The 14,209-nt window shown below is 37.7% G+C and overlaps 1 protein-coding gene across 5 annotated transcripts in view; it reads left to right on the top strand.

Moving 5' to 3' along the window:
• Positions 1-14,209, top strand: part of IMPG2 (interphotoreceptor matrix proteoglycan 2) — an 85,076-nt gene that overhangs the window by 29,868 nt on the left and 40,999 nt on the right. For all 5 annotated transcript variants that reach the window (XM_045036859.1, XM_045036858.1, XM_045036860.1 and 2 more), the window contains 3 exons: positions 3,272-3,433; positions 7,859-7,917; positions 9,292-9,312. In XM_045036859.1, the coding sequence (XP_044892794.1) occupies positions 3,272-3,433; positions 7,859-7,917; positions 9,292-9,312 (242 nt within the window). The remainder of the gene's footprint in view (positions 1-3,271; positions 3,434-7,858; positions 7,918-9,291; positions 9,313-14,209) is intronic.

The following is a 14,209-nucleotide window of genomic DNA, read 5'->3' as shown; positions in this document are numbered from 1 at the left end:
TTCTTGCAAACCACCTATGCATTAGAAACATTAAAAAATATTTATTCAGCACTTTAGGCTTTCTGTAGCAGCAAGATTACTAAGGATATTTCTTTTATAATAATACTGGGAATGGAAGTTTCTGTCCAAATTTAGCAAGATAAAATTTAATATTGAAAAATGCAAAATTTTGTATAAAATTACATAAGACTAAGAGTTTTTATTGATGTTAGTCTCTATATGAATCAGCAGTATGATGCAGTTACTAGGGGAGAGCTAGTAAAAACTAGTGTAGCTGTACGTTGCATTAATAGAAATATAGAATCTGTTATAATAGGTGGTATCCTATCATGTTTTAATTGATCAGACCTCACTTGTGTATACCACACTCTAAGGAAGTTATTAAGAGCCTGAGAAATGTCTGGAGGAGAGGAGCTAAAGGAGTCAGGGAAGTCATGATAGCTGTCTATACTTATTTGAAAGGCTGTCTGGCGACTACAATTTTTATATATGTCCCAGATTACAGAACTGAGATCAGTGGTGGAACTTATAGGAAAATATATTTGGGCTTAATGTTAAGAACTTTGGATGGAAGTGGGTGAAATGGGTGACGGGGACAAGATGTATAAATTTCTAGTTATAAAATGAATATATCATGGGGATGTAAAGTACATAATGTAACTGTAGTTAACAATACTATATTGCTTATTTGAAAGTACTTAGGAGAGTGGATCTTGAAAGTCCTCATCACAAGAAAAAAATTTTCTGACTGTGTATGTGATGGATGTTAACTGGAATTATTGTGATGATCATTTTTCGATACATAAAAATATTGAATCATTACATCGTATACCTGAAAGTAATGTATGTTTGTTATATATCAGTTATACCTTAATAAAAATGCCAAAAAAATATATGTGCCTGATATGTGCCTGTTACTGTTTCAGGAGGCTTACTGGTAAGTAAACACGCACTATAATCTCTGTATGGTATGCACTATGATAGGGCAAATGTAGAATGAAGTAGAACATTAGGAGCACTGGGTCAGTTTTGAGGGGGCAGTTCTGAGAAATTTTCTGATGGGAGTGAGGTCTGAACTGAGGGTGAATAGAACTTACCAGAAGAAGAGAAAGGTGAAGGGTCTTGGCCTGAGGTCTCAAAGCAAAGGGAATAACACTGCTTAGGCCTGAGATGAGAGAATTAGACCATTCCTTGGTCTGTAAGTAGGAATTTAACATGGCTGGAGTAGATAGTGAAAGGGGGAGGGGAGGAAGATGAGGCTGGAAAAGGGAAGCAGGAACCAAGTTGTGAAGGGCAAAGAAGAAAAAAAAAATTAAAGAACTTTCCAACCGTGAGAACTTTTTCATATGAAATGTAATGGTCTGTCTTTGAAAATCATGACTCTTTCTCATCAGAGACATTAAACTGAAGATGAGCAGCCATTTGTCAGGGATATTGTAGAGAGAATTTTAAGCATCACAAGGGATGGTAGGATCATTGAGGTTCTTTCCTATTCTGAGGTTATGAAGGTCTGATTATATGATCTATCAAGGATAAAAAATGATACACTGAAGCATAGCCTCTGTAGTGTCTTCCTGACTCTGCCATTGGATTGCTCTGAGCCCTTAGGCTAGCCATTCTTCCATTCCAGCCCCTCTTCTTGTGTATCAAAATGGAGGAACTTGGATGAGCTCAAGTGTATCTGCCATGTAGCAGTTATTACTATAGCATTCTAGTAGCGATATTTTATTTCCCTCATTCTTTTTACATTTATTAATTGGAATTCTTCCATAACAGACTATGTCGACTCTCATTTATTTATTAAATCATCTATTTCTATCAATATGGACTCATGGATATTTATTTTATTCTTTGGGTTATAATCAGTTATTTATGTTGTTCAAATTGTTACAGCATTGGCCACTGGAAGACCTGGATATTACTGTTACAGAATACAAAATGTTCATTGATACTGTTTCATATTCCACACAGCAACTAATCTTTAAGTAATTACCACTTGTCGAGTTTGGTGTAGTATCTAAAAAGAATCTGTACATGAACATAAGAGAAGGGAAGCAAAAATAATATAAAAACAGGGAGGAGGACAAAACATAAGAGACTCTTAAATATGGAGAACAAATTAGAGGGTTACAGGAAGGGCTGTAGGGGAAGATGGGCTAAAGGGTAAGATGCATTAAGGAATCGACTACTGAAATCATTGTACTATATGCTAACTAACTTGGATGTAAATTAAGAAAATAAATTAAAAAAATAAAAAGTATCTGTACAATTTTGAAAAGGCTATTAATATATTTCCCCCTTCCTGGGGCACCTGGATGGTGCAGTTGGTTAAGTGTCTGACTCTTGATTTTGGCTCAGGTCATGATCTCACCATTGATGAGATCGAGTCCCACATCGGGCTCTGTGCTGACAGCAGTGCCTGCTTGGGATTCTCTTTCTTTCTCCCTCTGTCCCTCCCCCCGAGTGTCCCTCTGCACTCTCTCTTGCATGTACATATGAGCTCTCTCTCTCACAAAATAAACATTCAAAATATATAATATATATCTATATATCTGTGTCTATGTCTATGTGTATCTATATTTCTCCCTTCCTTAATACTTTTCTTCATATACTTCAACTAAAACAACATAGTGCTACTGATTGAATGTAGAAGCAGATATGAGAATCTACTGTCTTCTTATTAAGCCAACCAAATTAAAGAGTATGTAAAAATGTAAACAGTGTTACATGTTAATTTTTTATTTTGCAAAATATGTTATTAATTTTTACAATGCAAGGAATTTATTATTTTTAAATGAATTAACAAATATTTTAAAATTTCTCTTTTAATTTTTTGTTTGGTAAATATCTATAGAGATAGTCCAAAAAAAAACCCAAATGTCTTTGTATTTCTTAATAATTTTTAAGAGTTCGAGGGGTCCTGAGACCAAAAAATTTGAGGACAACTCTTCTAGCCTATTTTTAGATGATAATATTAGTATAGTCAACTCTTTTAACTCACAGATGGTCAACTTTGGTGGTTATCTGGAAATTTTTCCAGTCTTTCCCTGAAGCAGTCTTTGTGTGTTCAAAGGAATGTACAAATGCACAGTAATTTTAATATTAGCCTATGTCTTAAAGTCTACCCAGCTAGTTCCAAAGTCAAACACTATATAAAAGGCCATCATTAGCAGTTTCTTTTGGCACAGTGTCTGATACATAGCAATCAGTAGGTATTTGTTGGTTGCATGAGTAAACATTGACTTTTTTTGTCTTTTCTCTAAAAATCCAGATTAGTAATGAAATTGAGAATGTCATGGAAGAAACCACAAAACCAGCAACTGAGCAGATTGCAGAGTTTAGTATCCACCTTTTGGGAGAGCAATATAGGGAAGAACTACAGGATCCCTCCAACTTTCAGCACCAGCACCTTGTAGAAGAGTTTATTTCAGAGGTGGGTGATTTTTTGGTTTTCTTTCTTCCTCCTTTCCTTTCCTTTCCTTTCCTTTCCTTTCCTTTCCTTTCCTTTCCTTTCCTTTCCTTTCCTTTCCTTTCCTTTCCTTTCCTTTCCTTTCCTTTTTTTCTCTTCCTTCCTTCCTTCCTTCCTTCCTTCCTTCCTTCCTTCCTCCCTCCCTCCCTCCCTCCCTCCCTCTCTCCATTCCTCCCTCCCTTCCTCCTTCCCTCCTTCCTTCCTTCCCTTCCCTTCCTTTCATCTTTTTCTTTCTTTCTTTCTTTCTTTCTTTCTTTCTTTCTTTCTTTCTTTCTTTCTTTCTTTCTTTCTTTCTCTCTCTCTCTTTCTCTTTCTTTCTTTCTTTCTTTCTTTCTTTCTTTCTTTCTTTCTTTTCCTTCCTTCCTTCCTTCCTTCCTTCCTTCCTTCCTTCCTTCCTTATTTCCTCCCTCCCTTCCTTATTTCCTCCCTCCCTCCCTCCCTCCCTCCCTCCCTCTCTCCATCCCTCCCTCCCTTCCTCCATTCCTCCTTCCTTCCTTCTTTCCTCCTTCTTTCCTTCCTTCCCTTCCCTTCCTTTCATCTTCCTTCCTTCCTTCCTTCCTTCCTTCCTTCCTTCCTTCCTTCCTTTCAACAAGAAATTTTGCTGGGATTGTAAATTTCCCATATTCACAAGACTGGTTAAAGGTGGGTTAAGGAATCAAACTCTTCTACTTGGTACAGAGGGCTGTAACTTAGCCACTTCTTCAGAAAATTCTGTAAAAAGATCACAGAAAGGTAGATGAGTTATTTAATTGAAGCAAAACCTTTCACACCTTTGCCATCTGCTAACAAATAAATACTATTTCCAAACTTTTGCTGCACAGCCAAAGAAGAGTGTGTTCTGTGGCATGGTTTTAACTTGACAGTATTTGGAGAAATGTGTATCTTTGAGAAACTACATGGATTGTGTTGTTTTTCTTGAAGGAACATTAAATTTAATTTCTTTTAATTTCACATTTAATATTCTTTTTCTAAATTAAAAAATTTGAGGCAGTTAACACATGGGTAGTATACAGTACCTAGTCGAAAAGGACAAAACAGTATCCACTGAAAAGTAAATTTTCCTATCTCTGTTCCTTGGTTGGAGGTATATTTATTTATTTTTTATTTTTTTAAAATGTTTATTTATTTTGGAGAGACAGAGAGAGCATGAGTGGGGGAGACACAGAGTGAGGGGGGACAGAGGATCCCAAGTGGGCTCCGTGCTGACAGCAGAGAGCCTGATGTGGGGCTTGAACCCACGAACTGTGAGATCATGACCTGTGCTGAAGTTGAACCTTTAACCCACTGAGCCACCCAGGCACCTTGGTTGGAGGTATTTTTAAAAAGGTCTTTAAAGAATCATACATTAGACTCTCCTGCAACTTTACTTTCTGGAAGAATTCTATATAGGACTTGAACTCAAGATTTTTTCAGTTAAAAATGATCGATACTTGGCCCCCTTCTTGTGTAGATTTTCTCTTGTGTGGTGAGGCATTCAGTGCCCATCTCCCCTCTCTGTCCATTGACAGGGCACATCATTCCTTCCTGTTTATTTCTTTTCCATTCCCTCTTGATGGGGCTCTCCTTGCCCAAGTTTTCCAATTCCATTACCTTGGACTCATTTCCTTCCCTAGACACTGTGTCTAGATGAGAAAAAGAAATATGCATCTCTCAGCCAAACAGCATCATTGTAGCCATCAGACATGGAGAGTGTAAGCCAGACAATTAATTTTCCTAGCTGTGTGGCCAAGTTGCAAGGCTGTATGGTATGTGGAAGAAATGTCAGTCAGGCTAGTGGCCACCTGGCATCAGATAGTGTCTTGGATCAGCTCTCTGGTTCTCTCTGCTCTTGGAGTAAAGAACCTTAAGAAGCCTGAGTGTTTAGATAAACAATTGTACTGTATGACTGAATATTTATAGGAAGTCTAATAAACATTTTGAAAAACATCTCCAACAGAGACTTTATGAGGTAGATAGCTCTTGGTTTGAGGTGATCTGGGGGGTGATGAATGTTCTAGGCCTACCATGAAATGGTTTCTTCCCTGGCCAATCTGTATAGCCCCATCCCCTTACCTACAATGAAATGTCTACCAACAGCCACTTCTTTGTGTAAAACAGCAGAGTCAGAGGTTGTGTGTCTGAAAGGTTCTGCCACTGTGTTTACTGCAAATTGAGGGGGCCCCTCTAGCTCTCTCCCTTTAGGACACAGTCACAGGGATTGCTCCTTTAATACTATTTCCTGGGTAATAACACGGGAAGACATACAAGGAAAAAGAAAGCCTGCTTAAAGAGGATTGAGGTTCAGGAGCAATTGCTTTTTTTAAATGAGAAGAGTAAGATAAGCGTGGGATGACACCAAGTATGACATCAGAGAGAAAAAGGTCAGCACGATAGGCTTGGGAGCATAGATACCTGAAGAGAGCCACAGCATCAACACAGTGTCCTTGCATTGTGCCTTATGTTCTGCAAGCTGCTTGGTCTGTTGGCTAACAGCAACCATGAGAGTAAACATCTCCATTTTACACATGAGGCTCAGGAGGCTGAGTAAATTGTTCATGGTCATTTCAACCTCTAGGAGTAGAAGAGAAAATCAGGTCTCCTCCTTCCCTTCAAAGTGTTCCTTCCTTTAGACCATGTACATTCCCCTTAATTTTAATTCAGCTGAGAAGTTAAAGTGAGCTTCACAGTTTTCCCAGTCCTGGTCCCAATTCTGTAACATCCTTATCATGAAGCAGGGAGAAGAAGAGGAGAAAGCATGAAATTCATTGGGAAGAATATGGGCTTTGGTGTTAGAAAGATTTCGGGTTGAATAAATTCTGATTTAGTCATATAACCAAATGCACGGCCCTGGGTAAGTTAGTTGATATATCCGTCTTCTCATCTATAAAACTGGGAAAATAGGTATCTCTTGGCATTATTGCAAGGATTAGAAGTGCTTTTGCAAAGCACCAGGCACACAGAAGTCATTCAGTAGGCTGTACCCATTATTAATCTTGACGTTAATAAAGTGCAGTGATTCAACTGTACACCTGTATGGTAGCTAACCAGATGTGATGAATTAGAATACCTGTATGTGGTTAGACTCAAGAGATGGCAAAGCCCCAAATGAGATGGGCCAGTGATAATAATAACACAGTTGTATTGCATTTTTCAGTTAACGGAGTACTTTCAGGTGCATTCATTTTAATCTTATGAAAACTGATATGGTTGGTGGGCAGGGCAGGATTAGTTCTAGAAAATAAGGCACTTTCTTTGCCAGCAGAAACAGTTGAGACTGACTCATTTTCGAGTTCCTATCCTGCGGATTCCATCTCTACTTCTATCCCACAAGAATTATGGCACTTCTGTCTTTCCTCTTAGAGAGTAAAGCAAGGCAAATTATGATAGCCAAAGAGTTACATGGGTTTGGATTCTTTATCCTTAAGGTGTTAAGGTCTTCGGTGAACCATGATTTTTTAAAAAATCCCATTCCCCCAATTTTATCAAGACTTGGCTTTAAAAGCAAATGCCCAGAGAGAGATGTCTCCAGAATCCATTAATGACTTCCTTCCTTTGTTCTGGTGTTGGTTCCATTGTGACTTTTCTGGTGAGTGTCACCTTCTGAAATCTGGGTTAAATGCTCAATGTTGTTAAAATACATATTTATGCATTACCTGACTATTTTTAGATTTTTAGTTCAGTTAGCATTCTTTCCAACCCTCTATTCACTAAGCTTATATTGATTTACATGGCTGGATCTTAAATATCTACTTGCTTCCTGTCAATGTGATGCTCATAGGTTGAGCTTTTGACCAATTAAGTTACCTGGTCACTGTTTCGTAACCTACATCATGACACCCAATCAATAGGGCCTCTCTTCTGGGGACTGAGCTTCAGCTTGTGGACTATTTTCTAATTTTGATTGTGTTCACAGTTCCCTCGTGTTGTAGGAACAGGAAACATATGTCTTCAGAAACTTTACACTGAAAGAAAATGAATACTTCACTGTTTATGAGTGTGTATGCTGCACCAGATTTCAAATCCAAACAATTACCTTTAAAAATGCTATTGTAGCTTTTTTTGGGGGGGGAAACTAATGCTGTTATCTACATTTCATCCCACAAGGGAAAAAGCAGTGTTTTGCCAACAAGAAGTTGCTTTTCACAGTTTGGAAAGAAATTAATATTAAAGCATATCAAAACCTTAATGTGAAAGAAAAATGTGGCAGTGTTGTGTTAAAAACTATTTTCTAACAAGGTTAATTATTATAGTTTTCTTACGTAACGTTCTGTCCACTATGTATCTGTATACATGTACAAGCTTCCACCACTTATAAACAGTGCACTTTATAGTCAGCTCTTAAAGCAGTATTTTATATGTACCTTTTCACATTTCTACATAGCTAAAAATTTTATTTTTATTTTTTAACAGGTCGAAAATGCATTTACTGGGTTACCAGGCTATAAGGACATCCGTGTACTTGACTTTAGGTAAGCAGACTCTAAAAATGTGCATGTTCAGTAGCACTCTTTATTTCAATGTAATACCTTTTTAGCTCTTTCTCTTATCCCCCATGCTAGACTCAGTATTCTTAGGGTTTGGGGCATTTGGAGGATAGTTGTGGCCCAGCTCTTGGATGTAGGGGAGCATGAGTAGGGGTACTGTGTAACCTCACAGCATAATTAATAGTGCCAACATCTTAAACTTGGCACCCTCTCTTGTCACGACTTCTGTGTTTACTAGCAATAACAGCAAGCATGTACGTGGCATTTACAGTGTGCCAGGCTTCATATCTATATTAACTCATTTATTCCCAATAGCCATGCTATGAGATAGTTATTATTACTCTTCATTGTTTCTAATAAGCACTCCAGAGCACAGGAAATTTCAGTAATTTACCCAAAGATACTCAGGTAGTTGTCTGTGCAAGGGAGAGGGCCATGACCAGTCTCCCCAGTTCAGCCTTCTCACTTTTCACAGAATACTTCCTCCAGTTGTGACCAAAGCCTCTGTGAGAACCTAAGGATGTGAGGCCTTTGAAGACCCCTCTCATGTGACCTAAAAGGCAACATGACCTTGCAGCCAACTTCCCTGGGTTCAAATCCTGCTTTTGGCACTCCTGGCCAGATGATTTTAGATAAATTACCAAGTTTTAATGTCATATTTGTATAAAAAAGATAATTTACTATTAATTCTGCTTTATTAAAAAAACTTTAGAAATACTTTGGGTAAATTATGTAGCTTCTTTGTTCCTCAGTTTCTTTACCTGTAAAATGGGGATTCTAATGGCTCTTAATAATCTTAATGAGGATTAAATGAATTAAGTTTTGTAAAACACATAGCACAGTTTTCTGCCACATGGGAAGTTCTGTTAAGTGTCTGTTACATAAAATTAATGAATTTTAAAGGCTATGCAATATCCTGTAGTTTAGTCAGTCCTGACCTTTCCCAATCCCTTAAACCCTTTTCTGTATAACACCTTATTTTCTTTTCATTGATTTTAAACTACAAAACTCATTATCTACCAAAAAAAAGTTTCCTAATTTTGTTAATGCCAACAACTGGAGTCCTCTGCTGATCTACTAAAAAAAAAATGCTTATTTAGAAAGAGAAAACCTTATAAGAGTGGTTTAAAAAGTAAGTTTAAAGACAGTAAATATTATTATTTTTAAAATAGAATCTTCTCTCTGCCTTTGTTCACTTCCTTCAATCTACAGACATTTGTCAGCATCTGATACTATATAAGCATTTTGATTTAAGGAAACATTTTAGAGGAAATATATTAAGAACTTGCACTTTGATGAATGATGTAACAATTATAACTGTCTCAAACTCTACTTAACACTTTGAATTTTTATTTTCAGGTCCCCCAAGGAAAATGGCAGGTAGAGTACTTTTTGGCACTTTTTATACTGTTCACTGGTTGAAAGGCAGTTTAGAAAATATGGTATGTTGTATTTTCAGTGTGGAATAACTTCCAATATCAGTGTCCAATATTCCAATATTAGTGTCAGTATCAGTTTCCATCTCCTTACAGATCAGAGGTTGGCAAACTTTTTCACTTAAGGGTCAGGTAGTAAATATTTTAAGCTTCTCAGGCCATATGTTCTCTGTTGCAACTGCTTAACTCAGCCATCAGATGAATGTAGAGATCGATAATACACTGACAATGAATGAGTGTGCCTATATTCCAGTAAAACTTAGTTTATGGAAACTGAAATCTGAAGTTCACATAATTTTCACATGTCACAAAATATTCTTGCTTTGATTTTTTAAAACTATTTAAAAAAGAAAATTCATTAACTCATGGACACTGGGCTGGATTTAGCTCACAGGATATAGTTTATATAACCCTCCATACACTGTTGACTATCAAGTGCTTTAAATGTTGAGCTATAATTAATTAAAATAGGAATAAAAACTGCCATTAATGTAAGCACTTTCAAGTATACTGTCACTCAGTAACATAATCAAGTGTCACTTTAAGAGGCAAATGAATGGGAGAAAGATCATCTCTACAATAATTCATTTGCAAAACAAAATCCACTCTAGAATTTCTTAGAAAAAGCATAATATAAAAACATAGTCAATACTCTTTGTGGTAGTTGCTTGTCATTTTTTTTGCCTTTGGGTTGAAATTTATTTAAAACTCATTTTCTCAGGGTGCCTGGGTGGCTCGGTTGAGTGGCTAACTTTGGCTCAGGTCATGGTTTCACAGTTCATAAGTTCAAGCCCTGCATCTGGCTCTCTGCTTTCAGTGCAGAGCCCACTTTGGATCCTCTGTCCCTCTTTCTCTCTGCATCTCCCCTGTTCCTGCCTTCTCTATCAAAAATAAATAAACATTAAAAAAACTAATTTTCTCTTGCAATATTGATATAAGTATAATAGAAAATTTATGAAGCAAATTTATAGGTTAATTATGGACATGTTTAGACATACAGTAATACTCCTTCATTGTAATATTTAATATTTGAAAAGAGCATTCTGACTTCCTCATTTAGAATTATTGTGTTATATGTACGTTTTGTGCTTGCAGTGATGTCTTGGGTCCTTTGTAGTCTTTGCTGCTTTCCACTCACAGAGTCCCCCTTAGGATCTCCTGCAGGGCTGGTTTAGTGGTCATGAGGTCCTTCAGTTTTGTTTGGGAAGATCTTTATCTCTCCTTCTATTCTGAATGACAGCCTTGCTGGATAAAGGATTCTTGGCTGCACACTTTTCCTATTCAGCACATTGAATATTTCCTGCCACTCTCTTCTGGCCTGCCAAGTTTCAGTGGACAGGTCTGCTACTAAACTTATGTGTCTACCCTTAAAGGTTAAGGACCTTTAGTCCCTAGATGCTTTCAGAATTCTCTCTTTATCTATGTATTTTGCCAGTTTCACTATGATATGTTATGGTGTTGACCTGTTGTTGATTTTGAAGGGGGTTCTTTGTGCCTCCTGGACTTGGATGTCTGTTTCCTTCCCCAGATTAGGCAAGTCCTCATATATAATTTGTTCAAATAAACCTTCTGCCCCTTTCTCTCTCTTCTTCTTCTGGAACTCCTATGAAATGTATAGTATTTTGTTTCATTGAATCACTAAGGTCTCTAATTCTCCCCTCATGGTCTAGTAATTTCCTGTCCCTCTGTTTTCAGCTTCATCATTTTCCAAAATTTTATCTTCTGTTTCACCTATTCTCTTCTCTGCTTCTTCCATCCTTGCTGTCACTGCATCTAGTTTATTTTCTATCTCAATGGCAGCATTTTTTAATTCATTGTGGCTATTTCTTAGGTCTTTGATCTCTGCAGCAATGGATTCTCTGTTGTCTTCTATGTTTTTTTTTCAAACCCAGCTACTATCCTATGACTGTTATTCTAAATTCTTATTCAGATATGTTGTTTATATCTGTTTTGAGCGATTCTCTGGCTGTCATTTCTTCCTGGAATTTTTTTTTTTTTTGAGAATTCTTCCATTTCCTCATTTTGGCTAGGTGTCTTTTACGTGTTTTAATAGCTTGTTATGTGTCCTATACCTGTGAATACTAGTATATTAAAAAGCGTTATACACTGTCCAGGGCCTGGTACTCTAGGCAGTGTTTTTGGAGTGTGTTGCATGCACTCTGTTGTTGAGTCTTTGGCTCTCTATCCCACTGCATGTAGTGGTGAATTGTTGATTTGTTTGTTGAAATAACCCTGGAAAAAGTGAAAAAGGTGTGTGTGTGTGGGGGGAAACCTTATCCCATATGAAGTAATCCTGGAAAAAAGGAAAAAGGTGTGGGGGGAAATTTATCTCATACAAAGAAAGAGATGAAAGGGGTGAAAAAAAATACCAGGCAGAGAATCAAAGAAACTATAAGGCTTAATTCAGAGAGAGAGAGAGAGAGAGAGAGAGAGAGAGGAAAATAAAGAAGAAGGAGATACAGAAAAGGTATAAAAAGAATAGAGTAAAAATGCCTGATTAAACAGACAACCAGAACAGAAAAAGAAAGAAAAGATATATATATATATATATATATATATATATATATATATATATACACATACAGAGAGAGAGAGAGAGAGATGAATTGACCAAAAATCCAATCAGAAACAATGAGCTTGATTCCAAAGGGAAGAAAAAAAAAGAGGGTAGAAGGTGGAGAAAGGGGGGAAAGAGAAGGAAAGAAAAGAGAAAAAGAAAAAAAAAAAAACATTAAAAAAAACAAACCCAGCCTAACAGACAAAAACACTACACTTGTCTGTTGATGCCTGAGACCAGTGACTGTGCTGGTCTGGAGGAAATGCCTGCTGGTTCACTCAGTGTCAGTTCTGCTCCTTTAGATATGCAGTCACCAGGCACGGAGGGGCGGGATTTGGTGTAAGTGTGTTTTGCCTCCACTGGGGGCGCTGTGCTGTTCTCTGAAGCCCCATCGTGTAGGTGATGGAGAGAAAAATGGCAACTCCTCAATCTCTCCTCTTCGCACTGGGTATCTCAAACCATGCTGTTTGTCCTGCCCCACAGTTCCACACCTAAGCGCTTGGCTGGTATTCAAAACCCGATGTCTTAAAGGATCCCTCACTGCTTAGACCTGTTTCTGGGGTAGCACCACTCCACCCAGTCCACAAAGGGCCTCTAGCTGGTGCCTGCAGGGTCTTTTGCGGGGGGGGGGGGGGGGGGGGAGAGAGCATTAAACCTTTTTCCCACAGTACTCTAGGGAAGGGACTATGGTCTCCCAGTGCACCCCTGAGGTCAATTCCATACCCTGGGCCGGGTCTCTCCCCACCAGGTGCACACACAGGGCATGGACTCCAGTCTGGAGAAAGTCTGGCACCCCTGAAAACCCCGGTCTTCAAATCCTAAGGCTGTTTGCAAAGTAGAAACTGCAAAGTACAAACTCCTGATTTCTTCTTCCCCAGTCTGTGGTTCAGAGAGCTGTTTCTCTTTTCCAAATATAATACCACACTTTCACAGCCTCTATTTCTTTTCCTTTTGTCTCTCCATGGAAGGGTTCCCCTCCTCTCTGTGCCTATGGGGCCCAGCGCTTTGTCTCTACCAATTTGTAAACATCCACCTGTGTCTCACCAAGGTCTCCGTCCACCTGTGGAAAGACTTCTCTGTCACTCTGCAGACTGTATTCCTGGGTATTCTAAGTGTTCTGACCTCAATACAGCTGTGTTTGAGGGACAAGGGAAATCCCAGTCCCCCTACTTCTCCACCATCTTAACTCCTCCTGACGTCCTCATTTTCATTTATATTATTTAAGCAAGTGTTTAGTAAGTACCTAGAAATTGGACAGTTCCCGTGCCTACAAAAATGATAACTCTTGGTTTATACCCTCTAGGAATACACAATCAAATGAAAACCACTTTTAGAGGTATGTCGAAGTACTGCCTCTTTTTTTTTTTCATTTTATTTTCTCAATATCCCTGTGAGATAGTGAAAATGAGAACTATTATTTATTCTCCTTCTGGAGGTGGGGATATTTTGCCCAAGGCAGACAAACTGATTTGCCATAAGTTATATGACTAGGAGGTATCAGATATTTTGACCAAGGTTATCAGAATTTTGATTTCTATACTGTTAGTATGTGTAAACTGTTTTGTGTGTATATATTATAGGTAATGTGTTGATGGCCAGTCCTCAACCAGAGGGCTTGATTGTTTGATTGTTGCCCTCTTGGCATGATTAGAATATGAAAACAACCCAAACTCTCATGTTAATCCTATGACCAAAAGAATGGTATCCAGTTACTGAGTGCTATGTCCTCTATAGAGACACAGATAACAATATGAAGCCATTAGATTTTATGATAGAATTGTTAATCTAGGTAGAGTTTCCAAAATTGTTCGGTATTGTCAGATATTAACCAGTTGATGGAATTTATTCATAACTTTTTGGTATACTTGTATTCTGACCTGTGTATAAATGAATGTGTGGCACAGAAATAGTCCATTTATATAATATATAACCTCTCTCTTTCTCTTATTCCATAAGCATTTGTATGCATACGAAATTTTCTATTTGCTTTGTACCTGTCTCAAGGTTCACATATTATTTTAAGTTAGTAGGTTACTCATTTGAAGTGAGTCAATAATATTTCTGCTTGGTATACTTCAAAATTTCAGCTCCAGGCTTTGTAAGTGTGTTCCTTCTTTGTAATAGAAGAAATTTTATAAAAGATGTCTGAGTTTCTCTGAAATATGTTTATTTTGGTGGATGTTAATGAGAGGTAATATTTTTATTTTGTCTCTTTAAAATCTGTGCATGTTAAACAGCCAATCAGGGCATTTGAGGTAAGAGAGTAAGAAAGGGTAAATTTCAC

This window comes from Felis catus, chromosome C2 (assembly GCF_018350175.1).
Source record: "Felis catus isolate Fca126 chromosome C2, F.catus_Fca126_mat1.0, whole genome shotgun sequence".
Lineage (NCBI taxonomy): Eukaryota > Metazoa > Chordata > Mammalia > Carnivora > Felidae > Felis > Felis catus.
Note: the sequence above shows the minus strand (reverse complement) of the source record. Positions and strands in the feature narration are given on the sequence as shown.